Source organism: Pyxicephalus adspersus, chromosome 5 (genome assembly GCF_032062135.1).
Source record: "Pyxicephalus adspersus chromosome 5, UCB_Pads_2.0, whole genome shotgun sequence".
Taxonomy (NCBI): Eukaryota; Metazoa; Chordata; class Amphibia; order Anura; family Pyxicephalidae; genus Pyxicephalus; species Pyxicephalus adspersus.
This window is the reverse complement of record NC_092862.1, coordinates 49,964,218-49,987,138: the sequence shown is the minus strand read 5'-3', so window position 1 is coordinate 49,987,138 and position 22,921 is coordinate 49,964,218. Positions and strand designations below refer to the sequence as shown.

Genomic DNA, 22,921 nt, shown 5'->3' with positions numbered 1-22,921 from the left:
ATGAGAAGATGTTTAGATGCTGAAATACCTGTAGTTCTATTGTATTATCACATCTTTTAGGGGATTTAGGGATGAATATGTTCTTTATGGAGTTCCTTTTTTTGCCAACCTGCAATGAAATGTCACTACAATGAATGCAGAATGAGCCATCTTAAGCTTTTTGCTGCATTCCTTAATATGTATTATAAAAAAAAAAAAAATTAACAGGGAAATGACAACTGATCTAAGAATTATAATACAGAAATCCTATTGTGGTAAGGATCCCCAAAAATGTTAAAAACTGATCTCATTTAATCAACAGCTAGCTTCCAAAACCATTATTTCAATTTTCAATGATTTCAGTAGATCAATCAATTAATTAAAAAAACAAAACAAACAGAACATACCTCTGATGCTCCTTGCCGTGAGTCTAAGTTATCTGAAGGCCACAAACACCTTTCCTAAAAGAAGGGAAGAAAATAAAGGTCAGTATGTAGCATCACAACTGAAACTGAAATTCAAAAATCGAAATAGCATTAATAAAAGTATCTCTGTCTCTCACCTCACAAGGATTTGTTTCAGAACTCTCTCTTCCTTTCTTAAGTTGTGCTAATGTGTTAATAAAAAAAGATCTATCTACTGGGAGCCATCACAATGCATTGTTTGACCTCATTACACGCAACTCATTGTTTTTGTATCGCCAACATTTGATCAGTTCAATCTTCTGTGTTCAGTATATACTACTTGGTTTAGACATGGATCCCCCTACAGTCCTTGCACTAATTGTTAAGGCTTCTTGTATCTACATTTTTACAGTGTTTTTTTTCCCCTTTCTCTTTCTAGGTCAGCCTAGAGATAACATTTTGGTTTATTGCTCTAAACTGTTTGTATATGCACTTTTCTGTTATAAAAAAATTAAATGGTTTCAGAGGGAAAAGGAAACGAACTCAAAGGACAATTTCACAAATTATAATTATGGTAGGGTCCTCTTCTCCACTTTTGTTATCATTTGTACTTTTTATGTATGAAAGTTTGTCATCTGCAGACACTATTTATTTTACAGAGGTGAGTAATGTTAGTGCTTAGAGATAATAAAGATAAGAATGGATAATATCAATGAATTTTGTTCACATGATACATAATAAAATGAATACTTATATAGATTTTCAAAAAATGTTTTAGAAAAAAAGCAACCAAAAAAAAACCTAACACTGAAAGAACGTGCAAAGCTCCATTTGTGTTACAGAAGGGGGAATGGCCCTATATAACCCAGCTGGATCTGGAAGAACAGGAGTCTGGCAGTAGCGTGAGCGACTTGAACAGGTTTAGTCTGCAGCACTTGATGCATACATGACTGCCAAACCTTTTGGATCTCATGAGTACTATGTTATGTAATCAGTGTATGTACATGATGCTGACGGCCAGTAGATGGCACCAATGTTATATGATTTTGGAACTTTAAAATGTCAAACGCTCACATCATCTGACTGTTAATATCCTGCAACATACCACAAAAATAATGTATTTGTTTCGCTGTATAGGCACTTTACTTTGGCTTTTTTTAAGTTTTTTTTTTTTTTTTTATTAATTTACAATTAACCTGAATTTAATTATATCAGCCTAAAGCTACATGGCTGATTTTTATTCAACCCAATTTTTAATAATAGTAATGACTATAATAATTTTTAAGAAATACTACTCAATTTCTATGGGTCGTAAATAAGCCATCACTCATTATTATGCCACATTGTTATTTTCAGTCTGGTGCCAAGAAAAATGAAAAAAATAGTTAAAATATCTTGGCCAACCTATGCAATGGAGATATAAACATGATGCAAATTTCTGTGGGGCCCCATCTATCCATTTCCATCGGTTTGCTGGTGTACACCTCTCTTCGTAATATACCATTTCCTGGCTTTCATGTATGTTGATTCAAGGTTTTCATCTGCTATGCAGATGTAGAGTTTTATAGTCCATACTATTACATGACTTTTTTAGTAAAAATTCTGTATGATGAAGCCAGAATTAACTTCCTCAAGAAGTTATATGGCAGTTCATAGTGATGAACTGCCACTGAAGATGACATAGGAGACCTTTGCCCTATCTAACGTCTACCAGGACCCAATACAATCGTTCTACAAATTTAACCCACAGATGAATGTTGTGATAATAACAGTTTCCTTCCTTTTTAAGACAATTGGAACAGTTGGTTGGTAGTAGTAATTTACACACCTTTACATGACACAAATGGCACAAAATATGCTCAAGCTACTTCCACCACTTGCCTTTTATCAAACCATATACATCTGGCAATTGTTAGTGAGATTACATTACATCTAAACATTTAGTAAATCACCTCCATATTTTGTGTGTCATGTAAAGATATATAATGAAAAGGACTTTTGTTTATTGCAGCATAAACATAATAAACAATTTCCAATTAAACTATTAGCTGTTTAGCTTGTTTAGTGCTCTTGTATGTGGAGGACGAGTTCTTGTCCTGAAATGACTGGTGAAAACAAATAAATAAAATTTACAAACACAAAGGACTTCCACCAGAATGGCACCCCTGGAGCACCAGAAAATCCTGTCTACTGCCTGTCCTAATGAGAAGTGACTGCCTCCTGCAGCTACGCCTTTCCCCCAGCCTACAGAGCAAAGGCGCAATGTTCACTCAGCTGTCTGGGTCATGCCAGACACATGCCTCCTATCACAAAACGCAAAGTGGAACCTCAATGCCAAGAGCAGCTTTCCAAATGCACTGTCAAGAGGAAACTATCTTTTACCCTTTCCACTGTCTGAATCCAAAACACGACCAGAATCCAAGCGACTACAAAAGTATTTCAAATGTATTTCAGGTTAAGACTTCTAGGAATGTTCATGTCATACATAAAGGACAAGAAATATGCATACACACCAATGAGATCCCAATAAACTGGAGCTCAGCTAGATGAAGCTGATTTATTTAAATTAGGGCATAAGAATTCATAGTAATCACATTCCAGCAGGTATTTTCCATAGCATGGTGGCTCAGAGGTTAGCACTCTGGCCTTGCAGCGCTAGGTCCCAGGTTGGAATCTCGACTAGGACACTATCTGCATGGAGTTTGCAGGTTCTCTTAGTGTTTGTGTGGGTTTCCTCCCACATTCCAAAAAACATGCATTTAGATTAATTGGCTTCCCCCAAAATAGTCTCCATTATTGACAAATGACTATGGTAGGGACATTAGATTGTGAGCCGCTTCGACATGACTATGGTCTTTGTAAATCGCTGCGTAATATGTTGGCGGTATATAAATACTGTGTAATAAGAATAATAATAGATGAATACAAAGTAAAGGTGAACTCCAAACTGGTATTCAGTGAGTGATAATGATGACATTTTGATTTTTTTTGCTTTGAAATAATGATTTCAGGTCAGTGTTACTTCTATTGTAGAACTCACCGGCTGTAGGGCTTCTTCCTGCCTTCTACTTTGGCTTTGTCTGTTAATGATGGACCACGTTGACAGTTTATAATGATTCAAAAGGCAAACAATCACAACCACCATTACCGTTATGACCACGATTATGATAATGATCTGGACAAATTCCAATTCAGCTGAAAGAAAGAAGACAAATTATTATTATTAATGGTACTACTCAACACTGCCATTTAAAATCATTGGGGACAAGACTTAATTGTACATATTGCCACATCTCAGGTCAGTTGTTTTGATTACCATCAAAGTCAAGTGGAGTTGGGGGGATTTCTCTTTACACCATGCAAAAGATATTCCTCTTAGGATAATTACCAATGGAACACTTTCCCTAATCTAAGCTATAAATTGTTACATTTCCCATCCAGTAATCAAAAACACTCAGAGAAAGCTTGAATCCTTTCCTAGATTACTAGAAAAAACATGCTATCCATACATACATTTTTAAGTTCCTCCTTGTATTGATTACAATAAAAAAAATATTAGTTTTTACTAACATAGATATTCCCATCACTGCCAGTGATACAACAAACGTCCGTACGAGGATTGCTGATATGAGCATAAATAGTAAAGAACATGTAATTCTACAGCTCTCTCTGCAACACAGGAAGAGCTGGTACCAAGAATAAACCAGACAATGCAAATTTAAGTATCCAGATATGAGCAGGTCTAGCCACCCACCACAGATAAAAATGTAACTAAACATTGATCTTAGACAAGCAAGACAAAGGTTGGGCTTTTCAGACTTTACTGGCTGTAAACTAGTTCCATAACAGTGACTTGCTAAGAAGAAAATGCAGGGATAGGATGACAATCCCATAGCGTATCCTTACAAGCCCTCTTTTTTACAGAATTAGTCAAAAAAGACAAAGCGACCTGAAAACAAATACCTAATAAGTATTTTGTAGATGAAGGATGACTCTTTAAATAGGCAGTACTGAACTACTGAAATACGGCACGCAAGAACTGTGGTTAGAGGAGATAGACTTTTTTTAAAAAACATTTTGTATTTAGGAAATATTTAGAATATAAAATAACTAACATTCAGCTTTCTACTTGCCATAAAATAGATTTGCAATGAGAAATTTGTGACTCTCAGAGGGTCAATTTTGCAGAAAGGTATAGGTGATGTCCCTACTGCAATAATGTGTCCTAGATACTTGACGCAGCCTAGGCTTTGGTTGTCAGGGGAACCTGAGAATTCCGGCTTCCCCTGCATGTGCTGGGGAAGAATGAACTCCTTTGAGCCTGCGTGTGATTGTTATCATCCTGGCACAGCCAACCAAGATGGCTGAAGTAGTGTGATGTCTCACAGCTTTAGATCCGCCTTAAGTGACACCAGTGATCTTTTTGGCTACCCGTAAAGGCGACATTAGAGGCATTTATCCCTCTGACCAAAACACCAATGCACTGTAAGATTGGAGGGGTTCCCTGAAGACTTGAAGATATTAAGGTCAAGAAAGTTTGCTTATGGCTTATTTGCCGGCAATGACATGCAAAACATTAAACATTAACATTAAAAATTATTTTACCAACAAATATACTTTTCATTAAGTCATCATAAAAGGAATGCAACTTATCCTTTAGATGGCACCTTCATAAGGTAAGATGATGCAGTTATCTGAATGCTGGACGACCATTGGTCAGAAGTAGGCAAGCACTGACCATTTTCTCAAGACCTGTGGAATATAAAAGACAGCTCCATGCTCGGCAGTCTCTATCGAAACGTATATGGAATCTATCTGTTACCATCTGCCATGCCATCAGAACAGATCGGACTCCCTAGGAATGCAGCAAAATTTCTCAGCCAAGTTTCTTTTTTGCCCAATTCTTTTGTTAATACATTGTTACATCTGTTTGTCCTTATATAATAAAAAATTAAACAAATGTCTTTCAAGTTACTGTATTATCTCTTTGTACACTTTGAATTAAACTCATCAATAAATATATAAACAGTCACATATCATAGCATGTCTGCACTATACAGTTAAGAACAAGATCTGACAGTGGTCGATATGTATAGAAAGTCTGAGACTTATCAGCACTTAAAAATCAAAAATGCTGCATATTTTTTTTATTTTGTGGAGGGGGGTGGGGGTGTTTAAGGGATCCGAATACATTTTACATAGATCAGTGGCCAAATAAATAAAATAAACAATAAAACACAGACCGCTAACCTTGATCAGTTATCTTAATTACGGTTTTGCACCAGATCAATGCCAACCAGTTGTTATTCACCTGATCAGGAAGGTGGATCTTTATTATCTATGATTCACCAGCACACACACCCCTAGGGAAAATATTTGGACTCAGAACAACCAAGTCATCAGTGAATACAGATGAAGAGGCCCAGAGCATCAATGGCCAGCGGAATGAAAAACTAGTGTCCGTAGTACCAGCAAAAGCCCTGCAAACAAAGCCGACCAAGAACACCACCAGGAAGATTCTGCTTCACAGAGCAATCAAAGTCTGGGTTTCTACACATTTCTCTGAGCACTACTTGACTAGAAAGAGACTCGCTATGAAGAAATACTACAATATACTGCCAGATCGTATTAGGAAAATATAACAAACAAGAGAGCAAAGCAGGTCACCCAGTCTAGATGAGGACAAATGAATTAACCTATGAAAGGAGGAAATTAAGACACAACAACGAGCTTCATATTCAGAATACTATGAAAAAATATATTTTTCTGCCGAACTACATACCAGTAAAGTCCGGATTTAAAGGAACAATGTTGCACATAGGTGACCTCGTAAGACCACTCAAATTCTATTGTATATGTACCTGTAGAACTCAATCTGCTAATACCTGGGAGAAAAACACTGCCCTGATCTTTATGAAGTTGATTCTTGTATTAGGCTAAATGGAGCTTCGATTGCTAAATATAGCCAATTCACTCCATGCAGATTCTCATTATAGGGTGAAATATGCATTGGCTACCACTGTAAGCTCTCATGACTGAGATTTTGCAATTTCTATATAAAGAAAGTACCGTATTTTTCGGACCATAAGACGCTCCGGACTATAAGACGCACCAGGTTTTCCGCACAAGGGAAAACAAGAAAAAAAAATTGATTTGATCCCCCCACTTTAGGAGGAAAAAAAGTGCGTCTTATGGTCCGAAAAATACGGTAATTATTAAATCTAATTTTTATTCTGCAAGTGTTTGGTTTCTCATAGAAGACACTATTTTACACCCAGTGTTTACAATGCAGGCAGACTGTATGGCGAGAGGGACTGGGCAAGTTTTGAGCATAGCTTCCTATAAGTAGGTATCTGTGGTAACACCCATATATAATGTTTATAAATGAATAAATGAACTCAACCTCGAAAAATTAAAGGGGTGTGCTAGTTAAGGGCTGGAAGAAGAATGTCCATTAGCCAGCAACTAGGACAGGCTCTGACTTTCTGCAACTTCTAATGCACACTGTGAGCAGTGGCTGTGTGAAATAAAATTAGACAGTTTTCCAGTACAGGAAGCAGGAGCCTATGTAACTGTGTAAGAAGGAGGGTACTGCTGGTGTTCAGTTTTAGTACATGACACCAAAAAGGCTGGACCATGTCAGACAGAAGATTGCTGTGGTTCCCAGTGACTTTCACAACCTGCAGATGTCTCTATACCCCTTCATCTCATCCATACATCTGCTGTGTGCATGGCTTACCTTACATGTAGCAGCTGGCAGGAAAATAATCATATTTATCTCAAATATGTTAATTTCCCAAATGCCCCAAGGACTTTTACATATTTATGTATTAGTGTTATTCTTTTTAATAATAAACCAAAACAGTAATGAATGTTTCCTTACTAACCTGACAAGGTTTATGTTTAATAAATAAAATGCTGATAATATAAATATAAAATTACCAAATATCCTTGTCCTGCTTTTTCACCTGATACTCCTCAGATGCTGAAAGGTGCCACTCCTCATCTTCACAAGTAGGGAGGAATGCCAAAAGCAGCTATTCCATTTACAGAATGGGAAGGTTTCAGACAATAGTACATTCTGAAAGTGTTGTGCTGCATGCATGTGTAGCAGGGGCAGTGATCCTCATTCACTGTACAGCTTCTATGGTTTAACATAAACCAGGGTTTTGTTTTCTGCACAACAAAGTGCCAAAGACTCAATGAGTCCCACCCCAAAACTAAAGTGCTAATACTATAATAAGATAATTTTAGGATGTGTGATTATCTTCAGAAAACATTACACTCATGGTGAGTGGCCATCAATTAATAGTTGTGTGATCCTAATACATTTCTGTCATCACATTCTCTTGCAGAAATACTATACCAGAAATGCTGTATCCTCAGGAGACCAGCACAAGCATGATTCATGACTGACAGCTGGGTAACAGTGTACATTGTTTTAGAAGAGGCTGCTGTAAAGTGGCAGAACTATTTCAACTGCTTAAAAAAACTCAAAAAGCAGCATGACATTGTTTAGATAAATACGCTGTGTGGCTATCTATGGTTTAACCAGTGGAGGAAAAGTTACCGAGCCATCTGTAGAGAGCTCATTAATGGACAATAATTGCAAGTTATGTGACCCACGTCACCGGATTCAGATAGTACACATGAAACATATATGACCATCTGTATCCCTCTAAAACAATACCCATCACAATCCACCATATAAACATGTTCATGCACTACACCTTTTGTTACCAGTACACAGAATAAGTATTATATGTCCAAAATAATCAGAATCACAACATTACTGACTAAATTATGCAACATTCATCTGCATATATAATAACCATTGCAGTGAACTGTATTTTCCTTTTGGTCACAACTATTATAAATTAAACAAAAACTCTATACACATTATTTGTGGAGTGCACAGGTCAGGCTTGATCAGCTGCTGGGTCTTTACACTTGACCACAACCCCTACATCTGGTCCTCCTGTAAGTCAGGGTTCTGCTGTAAGTTAAACTTCGTACTTGTATTAACATAACTTAACTTGTATTAACACAACATTATAGGAGGAACCATAAATAACCACAATACAATTGATAGAATATACTTTAAAAAGAGGAAAGAGAAGTCCATCTCACAGGAGGGACCACAGCCAATGGGGAGGATTGAGAACTCCCTCATTTACTGGGGGTTCAAGCTCCGACTCAGCCCGAAATTATGTCCTTTTCTATAGAGATAAAACAACTGATATGCAATTGAAAAACCAGGCTGCAAGTCTGATTTCAGAATAAAGCAACCCTAAAAATTCAGAGTACTTGTATGGAGTATGAACTAGCTAGTACACACATTTTAATAATAAAACATGAAACATTCCTTTATAAAAGGTAGAACTCTTTTTTTTACACATTTATATTTTGTTAGTTTAGGATTGAGCAAGACAAGGTTAGAAACAAAATTTGTCATTGGTGTTCCTGTACTATTCATTGCTATGAAACAGCTGGAGAAAGTCAAGTGGAAGACTTCTTTAAATAAATGGAAGAAAGAACAATGGGAATATAGTTATTTATTTGCAAACATCTGACCCATCAGACAACAAGATATTGAGAACCCCTCTAGCATAATATGTGTAACAAAGGTCATTGTAAAAGTTCACTGCTAAGGAATCAGCAGATGGTTTATTTAATTCATCTGAAAGCGTGTTACAAGCAATTGGAAATTCCCTTGACAAAACAGTTCATTTATGCAAAACATAGTTCTTTATCACGAATCATAACAATATTACATTTTTGTCTTCTTAGTAACACATGAAACTATCATTTCCACCCCTGTTCAGTCAAATAAAATGGAGGTAACTGTCCAAATGTAACCATGTCACCCAGTTATATTTATATTAAGATTTGTTTTCATGACTAATACATTTGTACAGGATATGCAAACCTTTATAAGAGCCTTTCGTGAAGGCAAAGACACTAAGTGACATTGAATACCAAATACTTAAGCTTGAATGTAAATTCAATTGAAAAAAATGATAATTGTGTATAACATTACTATAATTAATCAATTTGGGTGCTTAGATTTTTGCTGCTGCTCTTAAATGTTCTGTGCACTCCTTAGTTTTCTGTTTTCAACACAGGAACATGTTTTTGTTTTTTTAAATCCTGTGACTGTAACAAAAAAGGAAATCATCATAAAAATAGCTTACATCATGGAAAGAATATTCTTATCCTGTACAAACTATATTAGGTTTAGAACACATGAACACTCAAGGCTACTTGACTGGTAGCCAACAGTAATAATGCCTTGGTCATTTTGGTGCATGGCTTGTGAAAGAACCCTTGGCATACTGTGTAATTTTAAAGAACCCGTTTAGTTACCGGTAATTACTGCAGGCTAAATCATTACAGCCTCGTATTTCCAACCACAGCAGGCAGCTCTTCCTGTATCAGTCCTACCAGTGGCCATGGTCGAGTCTCACCCGTCTTTGAGGCTCCAGTAATGAAACCTTCATGTCAAAAATACAGAAACCACCCAGCCCTACCACTCCTGCTGCCCAACAAGGAAGTTCACCTGGCTTATTGCATTCTTTATCATGAAAACTCTATGAAATTAAACCTATTTTAATAGCCAAATTAAGAGGTGGACATGAACAGATGGGTGTAAGAATTTAGCAAGCAAAGTGTTTTATTGAAATAGGACAACTAACAAGCAATTCCAACAGCTGCCAACTACTCAGTATTGAAATACCTTGAAACATTATGGTCCTAGCTCCAACTAAGTCTCAGGAAGTCTATGTGACAATGTCGGATGACCAGCTTTGTATAACAAACCCCCATACAAATGCATGTACTTCCCCATTACAGAATGTGGCTTATTAAATTACCAGAATGAAAAGGAAATGAGCTAAGTTTAGACTGCCTGTGTGTAAAAATGAAACACATTAGTCACTTAGACTTACAGAAATGAAAAAAATAGAGGGCCACGCTTCACTAGTATGATCATTCAACTGTGGGCAGACATACAACAAAGTGCAATGCACTCAGACTTTCCTAGAACGCAGAGTTCACAGGGACAGAATGGCAGATACGAAGGTGCCAAGAGCTACTGCTCCATCTAAATTTACCAAGGCTCGGGGGAGGATTCTATGAAGGGGCAGGCACGTCTATTCTCTGAATTAGAATTTAAACATCAAAGCGTTCCAGCAGTCTGAAGTCTGGAAAATTTGTGGTAAGTTTCCGCCTAAACCTCACCCATTATATGAACTTGAACAAGAAATGCACAACAACCAACCCAAAGTTCCTCTCTGATGATGTCATGTACTCCATCAGTAAAATGTCCAAGTACGACACAGAACCCTGAATCTTTCCCTGCCAGTATATTATATATACAATGTTATAGAAGACTGATTGTTTTAGCATAGAATACATAGATGAAGTGTGGGTGAACTACAACAGATAGAAGAATAGAGTGAAAACATCCACATAAAGGAATAAAAGGGTAGATAATGCTGGCAAAAATCACTTTACATTTCAAGTTTCCATACGCATACTCCCAGTTCCAGTGACCTTAAATGCACTCCAAGCCTTGGTATGAATGATAACAGGACAACAGTGTATAACTTAACTGAACGTAACCGACAATCTATACCATGCAGCAACTGACAAACAGTTACAATCTATACAACCCGACTGGGGACAGCCCGGCGACAGACAGTGCCACACAGGCCGGCAAGTGACAGTGCCACACAGGCCGGCAAGTGACAGTGCCACACAGGCCGGCAGACGACAGTGCCACACAGGCCGGCAGACGACAGTGCCACACAGGCCGGCAGACGACAGTGCCACACAGGCCGGGACAGTGCCACACAGGCCGGCAGACGACAGTGCCACACAGGCCGGCAGACGACAGTGCCACACAGGCCGGCAGACGACAGTGCCACACAGGCCGGCAAGTGACAGTCCATACAGTCCAGTTGTACAGCACACTACATATCTTATGACACACTACATGTGGTTACATTGTGACAAACATCAGCTCTCCAGTATGAGGAACTTCCAGCACAAGCCAAACTAGCTAAAAAACAAATCCTATTTATGTGTCCATAAGATCTGCCTTCACACCTTATATGATATACCTTCATAGTAATGTATGGCAGGGAGCAGTGAATATACCTTCAGAGTAATGTATGGCAGGGAGCAGTGTATATACCTTCACTTCATAGTAATACATGGCAGGGAGCAGTGTATATATCTTCATAGTAATGTATGGCAGGGAGCAGTGTATATATCTTCATAGTAATACATGGCAGGGAGCAGTGTATATACCTACATAGTGATACATGGCAGGGAGCAGTGTATATACCCTCATAGTAATGTATGGCAGGGAGCAGTGTACATGACATAATATACAAAAGTCTTTGCAGCAAGTTGTGTATATCACATAATAATAATATAATAATAATAAAATAATAATATAGAGAAATACAGGACATATAAAGAAGTGATATATATAGAACACAGGCACTACCTTTCACCAGGAAGAGGTCTTTAATCCCAGCATCTTGCTCATCATCTAGTGTTGTGTTGAATTGGTCACTGGACATACTCAGCTCCTGTGCAGGCTACATGCAGCAGATCTTATAGCATGGCAGCTCCGTGTCTGGCCGGGCTGTAAAGTGAAAGTGCTGCAGCTTTGTGTCAGCAGGTCCCGGGCTCTGTCACCCCACCACCACCCTCTGTGGCTCAGACGGCTGACTGCGGCTAGCAATTATCAGCTGCCATGAGCGGAGGGCTGGAGGCTGTGTGGCAGGAAACTGCTTGTATTGTGGAAAGAGATAACAAAGTGCAGCCTCATATCCTCCGGCTGTCTGCACACAGCCATCAGCTGTTCAGGAACATTTCCACACGAAGTGTGAGGGGACTCATCTCCCGCCCTCCCCGCCTCATACAGCCGGGCTCTTCCTAAGTTTAGGCAGCCCGGGGAGCGGCCCGCACGGACACTTTGTGAATGGGCACAATGTGCGTCACTCCATGGAGACCCTTTCCTGGCTGCCTCGGCGAGGGAGCGATAGTGGCGGCGGCCCTCCCTCAGCTTCCCTCCATTTCTTGGCACTTCCTCACACATGCTCTCTGGGGCCACAGCTCTGCCCTGCAATAATACTCAGCATGAAGTACAGCCACACAACATGCCAACATGGTGCCCCTTACTAGAACTGGGAGGACAAGTCAGACCCACAACAACTACATAATATTGGTTGTGTAGCATGGTCATACAGCTTCATTACAAATGACGGAAACTTAGGTCACCATTGTATTCCAGCGTCTTGTCCCCTATACACGGTGGTCCCTAAGGAATGACCTGACATAGGGAGCAATTCAGGGAATGATAAAGCATTATTAATTTATGTCACTGTCTGTCCATACTGTTTGCATGCCTTGGCCTGCATGGGGCAGCCATCTTGGTAAAGGCAGGGCTTTGCTTCCTCCTGTCAGAGCCTCCAGCAAGGAGCAGCATAATGGTGCCATCACCGGAGACGACACTGCCTTATATCTCCACACTGCATATATACAAGTATGTATGTGGTGCCTAGGCATCCTCACACACCACAATAGCACTCCCATTCTTCAGGAGTAAACTCAATGCTTTACCAACACATGAACATACCTGAGAGGAACCTTGTTAGGGCAGAATAAGTCACACAAGTAACCACCAGACGTAGCCCCATCCACAAAATGAGACTGAGTTCACCAACATTCACTTCACAAAAACCAACCTACATAAGTAGGCACTGCCACCAGGAATTCCAGAATCAGGTCTTCCTTGATCAATTATAGTGGTGTGGATGCAACTCTGACATACCACTAAAACCCTCATACAGATTTCCTATGGGAGTTTTAGATTTGCCCTTTTAAAAGAAAAATATGGCACACTGCAGAAAAACAGAAAGTAAAGCACCAACAGGGGGGATTGGAGGGAGTTGTGATGGAAATCAGACAAACCAGGCAGTAACATCATTGCATTGTACTGGTTTATCAATGTACTAACTGGAAAAGTCAATAAAGTATTTTTGGAAGAGTAAAATAAATATATCAATAATACTTTAAATAAAAGTGGGACAATATGGACTTCTGTGTACTTTATAAACTTCTACATTCAACAGATGACCCCATTTGTTATTGGAGGATGCTGCATACTCCTTTTTGTGTGTTGCTAATATTAGGATTGCAAAAAACATTTTCAAGTCACAGGCTTAAAACAAGTTGAGCAAAGGACAACCTGTAGAATGCAAACTTTTATATAGTTAGGATTTCGAGCTATTCATACTGCTGCCACCAGGTGTCAGTAAATACAACTTGAGGGCCTGCTGTGAAAGTCAAAGGCAAACTTCACCAAGGGCTAGACAGGCCAAGGAGATCATTCCAAATGGTTAAATGCTGCTTCTTTAGGAATAACAAGCTCAAACCACCCACACCTGGATGTGACCAATCTGGATATCAATGTAACGATCATATCAACTCTTAAAATAATTTTAAAACACTTGGCACAGTAAAACCAGTATAATATTCTTATATTTTTGATAAACGACATATGGCTCAACCTCGTATCAGGTAATCTCTGCAGTCTGGGACCATGGTAGGGATATTCTCCCTCACCCCCATAAAGCTATGAGCTGCAATGCCAGAGTGAGCAGAGCTTACCAAATCAGGAGTCGATACGCTATAAACTGATGTTCAAAATACTAGTGGTCAGTGACACATAGGTTACAAAAAGTTTATATTATTTTTATGTCTACTTTTTCCCTGCTTTCAGAGGTTTTTACTACTGCAGAGCTGGTTGGAGGAAACAGACATGATGCCTTGCTTCTCTTTTTACTGACTCTCTTCAGCCTGGAACACTTTTCTGCCCAGGTAATCTAGACCGTGCTATGTGTCAATGTCAGGCATGAAGGGGCTATTTACTGGCACTGTGAAGGAGGTAGGTTATCAGAAATATCTGATAACTTTTTTCAGTATATGCAAAGAACACAGCTCTGTAGTCCTAAGTAGCTGCATAGGGTGAAGGACTTGAAGCATGCGGCATGAACTGTCCAGTACTGAGGACAGCCTCCATCCCGGTCTTTGGAGAAGAAAATGGCCAGAAAACTGCACAGATTTAAGGAATGTAAATATCTTCAGGTCTGAAGCTGAATTTGTGTTAATTGTTAAAACTGATAATTGCTTGTTTTTTAGCGTAATATAGAATATATTCCAGATCAGACATCTGCATTTTGCAGTCTCACAAGCGATATTTCTACACCAACAAAAGCCCTTCTGCATACAAACACACAACTAACAAACTACAAACTAGCAATGATAATACACAGGGGTGATAAAACAATTTGAAACTTTGGAGCCAAGGAGTTATTTATAGACTGCCAAAGGTGTATCCCATGTTAAAGAACTGAAGATATATAGAAAATAAAGTGACAAGCAAAAGACACCTTTGGATCAAATTCAAGATGGTTGTTGGGAGGTACAAAAAAGCATCTTAAAAGGCAAAAACAACCATTGAGAATAAATAATGTTCTCAAAGTTTTTGATCTGTAGCAGGAAATTATGGCCAATGCTGGCAGCAGTTTATGCATCATTTTCTTTATCGTGTGGCCAAAAGAAAGGTTTTAATGGAATATTCACACTATCTATACTTAGTGCTACTCTCAGCATCATACTACCATTGTTAACATGGTATGACTTAATAATGCCAGGGGTTCATTGTTCATTGCCCCATTGTTCCTTTGGACATCAGAAATGACCCTAATACAAACATTGCTGGAAATTGGGAGAATCAAATTTTTGTTGGACAGTCTCAGCAAAAGTCCTGTTTCTAAGAAATGTGGGCAGCTAAATATGGTTCAACCCTCCAAACATCCATAGTGCAAATTGATTTGAGAAACCTTCAGCACAAATTCTTTTGTATTTTCATCCATTTGCAAAAAACAAAAAAAAAAAATGAGAGTTCCCATTACTTACAAAATGGAAGATTGCAGGTGATGTTTATCTAATCTGAATTTATTTCTTAACTAAATATATCTGACGTTTTAAACATGTTCCTTTGGCTTGGGTATGAAAGCTGGCAGCATTGTAATGGCAGACACTAAATCTATTAATATCTCTAAGCTGCTTTATTCATTGTTTATATGTATGAGTAATTTGTGGAGATCCACAAGCTAGCAAGGACAAACATTGCATATAACACATGAGGAAAAAGGAAATTGTTAGTGACACTGTAGCATTGTTTCAACCACTCCCTGACAGACACCCACAAATCTAAATACAAACAATTCTTTTATCAAAATTAAATGTATTTTTTCCTATGTTTTGTTATTCTGTGTTAAATCAGTTTTGCTTTAAAAATTAATAGAAACAATGTTACATTTGAGAATGGTGTTCGCCATGGTGTCTGATTCTTGTTCTGATTCTACAACATGCACATAAACAACAACCACAATTTTTTTTTTTTTTTGGAAGAGAGGAACAAACATCTCTTACACGTTTTGGTTTGTTTGTGTCTGGTATGTATAAGCATGTACCTGTAATAGTAAATGTTAACATGTCAGCCCTAATAGAATCATTTAGCAACTTAATGGGATCAATTTTAAAGCAGCAAATGAAACTAAGCGGAAACAGAACATGCACTGGTCAAAAAAGATTAAAATCATCATTGTATTAAGATGTACAGTCAAAGAAAATTGCAAAACAGATTGCACTGCCAAAGAACCATGGTTTTCAGTTAAAGTTCAGAGACCCTTTTCAGGATTATTTGCTAAATGTCACAAAAGTTAATCTGACAAAATGAACCATATCAGCATTTATGTGGGCCAACAAAAATTGTACATTACATGTATCACAAAACTGTATGTAACTCGGTTAGTTGTGTTGTATTTAGAATGTAAGGAAATAGACACCTTAAACTCCTAACTAAACTCCAGCTGTACCTCCAGTTTTGATCATAAATACAGGCTCCTCTACTGTACTGAAATTGTTTAGGGTCTATCACTATATATTTTTGTTAACCAAAACAATTATTTCCAATCGTCTCCTGCAAAAATGTTAACTTTGATCAGGTGTTACCTGACTTTATCAAGGAGGGACTGAATTATTGACAAACATTCACTAGTGTTATTCTAATGTATAAAAATGCAGCATACACAACAGAATGGAGTTGTTAAAGAATTGTATACTTTTCTTTAAGAATGTTGCAAAATCCTACTACACACTATAAGCACTTATTTGGCAGCTTTGCAAAAACTTGAAGCAGTTCAGATGGCAAATAGTGACAGTACACCATTGGTAATATAGCAGTGTTTTCCACATAATTTACTGTATTTTTAGCTGAGTGGGGAGAAGCTGTAGCCAAGAGGTTAATACAAGACCAGAAAATCCTAGTACAACTCTCTGAAATCTTATTCCACACAAACCCAAGCCTGAGCAGCGGTCTGATGACAGATGGGTGGCTACTGAAAAATGTGCTGGGTGGTACGCCCTGCTAAAAGGGCCCGGGGAGAACACTGATATAGGGTTAACTGTTTACATTTTTGTATCATCAATCTATCGAATAATAATAACTACTGGCTTTTCTGAGCATTAAACTCTAAAAGATTTACCCTAAAGTGATGACAGCTGGGATTTGTGTATTCATTTGTTCATGGAAGCTGGTCCACTGACACACCTCCATTAGTAAAACTGACATTTCAATATGGGATACCTAGATTAAATAGAATTAACTATCAATAAAGCAATGGGTTCCAATACCATACATTTCCCTGTAGTCATAAAAATATTAAACTTCTGGCTCCACTAATTATCCAAGACTGTACAATTCAGACATGCTTTGACTTTTTAGGATTGAATTTTAGCCTTACTTTTAGTTCTAGTAATACAGTAATCTAGTAATACACCTTACCAACACAAGGAAATGTGTGGTCGTGCACTAAAAATAAAATTAAGAATATAATATAAGTATATAATATAAATATAAGAATTTGCTACATTTGTTGGTGATGAGTGGCCTTCATGTAGTGCACAAAAATGTTCATGGCAAATAACTGCATTTCTGGCTGGACACACCCCTTGGAAGCAAAGCTATAGAGAAGAAATGAGGAAGAAAGGAAAACAGTTTCTGTTAATGAGGGGAAAATGATAAAACCTGGAAGAAACAACATAGACAAAAAAAAAAAAATCAGCTTTATTTTTTTTTTGGTGAAAACTTAACATGAAATCTTTCAGTATTTTAATAGTAGAAACATTAAAAAAAAAAAAAAAGTAAAAAAAAAAACCTATTTAGGATCTACATCACCGTTCAGTGATATTGTAGCCTATTGGTTCCAATCAAGTTAATTATTCCTGCAAATACTTTAATGCATTCTCATTAAAGAAATCAGTTGTGAAATATGGACAAATTAGAAGTATAGTTATATCTGGATTTATTGTAGCAAGAATGTGCTGAATGGCTGGGACAATTTGATATTACAGAATAGCTCTTTTTTTGTAGCACTGATGATGTGAGACACCTATCCTTACAAAGTGTGAGATCCATTATTCTTTGAATAATACTATCCTGACAGTGATAAGAACTAAAGGCTGTATCAATTCTAACATTTATTTTTAGCTGTCACTTTTTTCTTTAACACGTTCAGCAGATATTTTAATGACTACACCAGATGCTCAAGCAACAATTTTCTGGGCAAAATCTGCTAAATTATAATGACCTAACCATTTAAAGGAATTTTAAATGTCAACTGACAATACAAGGTTGTCCCCTAAGAATACATTCAGTTGTGGCAGAACATACCTGAATGACTTTTATATCTACAGACTAATATATATATATATATATATATATATATATATATATATATATATATATATACACATATACATACACATATACATACATACACACACACACACACACACACACACATACACCATCTTAATTCACAAGCCATGTAACCGTGTGCTAACTTTTAAATAGGGATGACAAACAGATTTATAAAAACTTACAGTTTCCATGTGGAAACATGAACCATGGCACCCTTAAAACAAAAACTACAATCATGAGAAAAAGAAAGAACACACTCCTAAAATCTGGTCCTTAGAAAACTCGTGTGTGAAAAATCACATGATTCAATAGCTTGTAGAACCAGCTTTAGCAGCAACAACCATAGCAAGCAAGTACCATATATACTTTATTACACATTGATTCAAATATACACCGAGTTACCTTCTTTTACCTTGATAAAAAAAAAAAAAACATATAGACTCAAGTATAAACCTACAGCAGAAACTGCAGCCGTCAATGCTAACATTCAAAACTGTAATCAATAGAAAAGCCAATAAATGAGTAAATACATCTATGGTGTGTTATTTTTAAAACATTTATTAGGAAAGGGGAAAAAATAAAATCATATGGGCTCGGTTTGTATATCTTTTCCACTATTTTACAGGTTAAAGTTTCTTTTGTTCTTTTGATCGTTGAGTAAGATGGGTCACTTGCTCTTAAAGCGTACCTAAAGTTGAATGTTCACTTTACATAAAAGGGTAGACAACCCTTTTATGTAAGGTACAAATTCCATTTGTGTTTTTGCTACGTGCAACACCCTTTTTTTTTCTTTTTAAAAGGGTGCAGCAGCGCCTCCTTAATTCTCAATCGCTTAGGCAATCGATAATGAATGAGGGCGCAAAGCCTCCCAGGATACCTACGTCACGCATCCTGGGGGGCTCTTGGCTACTACTCTCTGCATGCCCAATATGCCCATGCATGGATCCCTTTCTCCAAAAGGGAAAGAAATTGTCAGTCTCACTCATGCGCAGTGGGATCGGCAAGTTTTTTTCCCATCTATGTCACCTGATCTGGTGCCTGTTTTGGTTGACGTGGGAAGAAGAACCCAGAGGAACAGAGAAGAGAGCCCAGAAGAGAGAAGATGGTGGTGATTAGCGTGTCAGCCTGAAGACAGATGCTGGGACGACACGGAACCCGATGGAAGAAACCTCTGGAAGGATCGACTGCTCTGTGGGATAGAAGGTAAGTGTCATTTTTTTGTTTTGGGTTTACTTCCTCTTTAAATTAACTTTTGTGTGTGGTTGTTGGCCACTAGTAAACAGAGCTGTGCCATCATATAAAGTATGAAACAAACTCTAAACTGAATGGCAAGAGATTTTTACACACTTTACATGAAGTGTGACCTGAGCATAAACTGAGATTTTTACTCTCATTTCCAGGTCAAAAACTAGGCTTATGCTTGGGTATATACCTAATCATTTTCTGTATGACTTCAGCAATCTTTCACATATTTGTGGAGGAATTTTGTTCCACTTTTCTTCACATGTTTTCAGTTTATTAAAGCTTGCAGATATGAAATTTATGCACAGCTCCAATAAGTGGGAGTCCACTACAGCATATCATTGGAGTTGAGCTCAGGTCTTTGACTGGACCATTGCAACACCTTTATTCTTTTCCAATGTGACAATCAGGGTGACGGTATTTAAACTATTTAACTACACAGGACTAATTCATACAGCAGTTACTAAAACAGTTATTATGTGTGAATAAACAATAAGTTACCGGGTTGCTTCTCTTTTTCACATATGATAAAGAGTAGGTTTGAATACATTCTTTGAGCTACTATACTTGGTTCTTTGTTTCATAAAACAAGCCTAGGAGATACTCAAAAGCAGGGGTGTCAAACTCAAATACACAGAGGGCCAAAATTAAAAACTTAAGACAAAGTCGCAGGCCAACCTTGAAATTTATTGTAAAAATTGAGGAAATTTTTCCTTCTCATTAGATATAAAACCTTTTCATACAAAAACAAGAAAGGTTTTGCGCTACATTCAATCTGGAACAAGCCTATAATAGAGAGAGAGGCATAAGAATTTTTTTTTAAATTTTATTTAAGAAAAAATCTTATCCCTCTTTCTGTATTTGTAGCCTTCTGAGTTAAATTTCAAAGGTAACCTTTTTGCACAGGCCAACAATAATAACAATTTGCTTTCATGAAAATCCAACCATTCAAGTCCATGCCTTGGAGTAGCAAGAAAAAGTACAGCTGAGGGGGAGTGCTGGAAATGCTAGACGTGGCCAAAGCAGGGCTGGACCATCATTGAAATAGTGCTGCCACTAAAATTCCTGGCATTACTTGCGTCTAAAAAAACTGTCCAATGTGGGGCCATGAATAGGCAGAGAGCCCGCTGGTCTATAGACGCAAGTGATGCCGTCAATTGTAGTAGAAGCGCTATTTCAATGCAGCGGCGGATATTTAGGATTCCTTTAGGGGCCAAAAAAAAGGGCGTTGGGGGCCGATTTGGCCACTGGGACAAGAGTTTGAACTAGGTGTAAAACGAGGTGCTCTATTTTATTTTCTATAATGGGTTTGCAAGATTCAGCATTCAACAAAGATCTTGGTTTTCTCATTGTACTATGACCCTAAAAAGACCACATTCCCCCTAATACTGGCAAGCAATTCTACTAAATGTACACTAGTACAGAGTATTGTAAGCACTATAATATGTAATTATACAGTAAGTGAAAATCATTATTTGTTGTTCAAAGGCTGCCACTAATAATACACGCTGAAAGATCAGTTCACCTAAAATTTATTACAGTTGTTTCAGTTTTTAAAAGGCAATGAAGAGTAAAGCAGTTTTGTACAGGAAGAGCCCGAAATCATTGTTGCTACTAAGCTTTACTGTATGTAATTAAACTCATGAAAAAATATAGAAAAAGAGAGACAGCATGGAATCTTTAATCTAATAGGAGCAGAGTGATGACGTACCAGCATGGTTTAGTGATTAAATTGAACTTCTAAACTATAATGTAGAAAAGTGAGGTCACTGGAATAAATGTGATGTCAGGTTTACACAGAATAAAAACATGAAAACAAAAGTTAATACAGAAAGGCCTATCTGGCTAAACAGGAAACAGTAACTATGAAACTAAAACATTTGGTAATACAAAGAAGCTGTTAAGGTTAAGTAAAATATGAATTTAGGCAGGAAGATGTAAGTAATATCATTTTACACAGTAATACCACAATAATTTAGTAGATATAATCTTTGAATATGTATACTTCCAACAAGAAAAATACTGAAGGAACAGATTCAATGATTTAGAGCCGTATGATGAAAATCAGCTTTCAACCTCCAATGCTGACGGATCATCATGAACAGAATAAACTCCCCAGTACTAAACACACGACTCTAGATTACAATTTTTTGGGGTGAAACACTACTATCCATATTTTCATTTCAAGGGAAAGCATATCGGTGCATGTCCTGAAAAGTGCTATCACCACTCTATTTGTAGTGTGGCTTCTGAACAGCAGGGTAGGTTTATCAATCTACAGATCCTCTACATACTTTCAATTTGTTTCAAATTTCTGGACTGCTATAAGTTGTGATATAGCAGTCCACTAAATGACTGCTGGTTCTGAAATAAAATGGGGTGTGGATTATTTTCAATTTTATGTTCAATGTTTAATTTTGCTCTTATATCATCCACCCTCATCACTGCTACCCCTCCAGGGTGCCTAGCCTTTCCTCCATCCGTAGAATACTAAGTAACTAACTAACTATTGATATATCAGCACACTTGTATGATTTTGCTTCATATCATTACAGCACTAACGTTTCCACTATTCCAGTACGGTTCCTAGTTACATTACTAGCTTTAGGTTAACTCCTTTGATGATATTGATGTAAATGGTCATTTTGTAATGCCTAAATAGTTCAGTACCCTCACTGGACTCACAAACAGGATAGTTTTCTTATCAAAGGTTACATACCTCAGTCACCTGAGTGCTCAGAATGCATGTTTCCTGAGTTAAACTATCTTCAACTCTTTTTCTGGAACAAAATCTCAGACTCAGCCGCCCTTAAGAACGGAGTTGTCCAGGGTTAAGCTGATTAGGACCAGTGAGACATATTAAGTGTTTAGCAGACGTGCAGATGTATTTTTCTCTTTTATTTGCATGTAATCTTGAGCAAACAACCCAGACAGAAAAATAAATACCCAGACATATGTCAATAAGGAAATATCTATAAAAATATGAAGAATAAACTTTTATGTTCCAGTCAGCTGAGTTCATAAACTAATAGCGAGGCAGTGTAAAATGTCAATACTGTATTCTGCAGTTTGCACAAAGAATTTTCTACAGACAGTATAGTCAGAATACAAGACAAAAGGAACACAAAGAACTTGAAACAATCGAAGAACATTGTTAAAGGGACAATATGAAGCTTGATTGCTTTGAATAAAGTCAGAATTTAACTGTTTGTAGAAAGCTTGATTACCGTTCAACACTAGCTCTTCAAACAAGTTGAAGACGGCAAAGAACGTGGGTTTCGATACGAAATTCTGGTTAAAAAAGTGACATTATTATAGTTTTACCAATATGGTAAAAAAAATTACTGATAGATTTTTTTTAACATTTTTTATTTTTATTTTTAAGGGTTTTACAACAAACAAGGAGGGGGGAAGAGGTAAAAAAAAGGGGGAGGGGGGAAGATATATC

The 22,921-nt window shown here is 37.4% G+C and overlaps 1 protein-coding gene across 5 annotated transcripts in view; it reads right to left on the bottom strand.

Moving 5' to 3' along the window:
• LDLRAD4 (low density lipoprotein receptor class A domain containing 4) overlaps positions 1-22,921 on the bottom strand; it is a 164,840-nt gene that overhangs the window by 14,172 nt on the left and 127,747 nt on the right. For 2 of the 5 annotated variants that reach the window (XM_072411483.1, XM_072411482.1), the window contains 3 exons: positions 3,424-3,578; positions 387-440; positions 29-109 (listed from right to left, as the gene is read on the bottom strand). In XM_072411483.1, the coding sequence (XP_072267584.1) occupies positions 29-109; positions 387-440; positions 3,424-3,578 (290 nt within the window). Of the gene's footprint in view, positions 1-28; positions 110-386; positions 441-3,423; positions 3,579-11,898; positions 12,442-22,921 lie in introns of those variants that run through there. The other 3 variants (XM_072411485.1, XM_072411486.1, XM_072411484.1) reach the window with 3 other exon arrangements.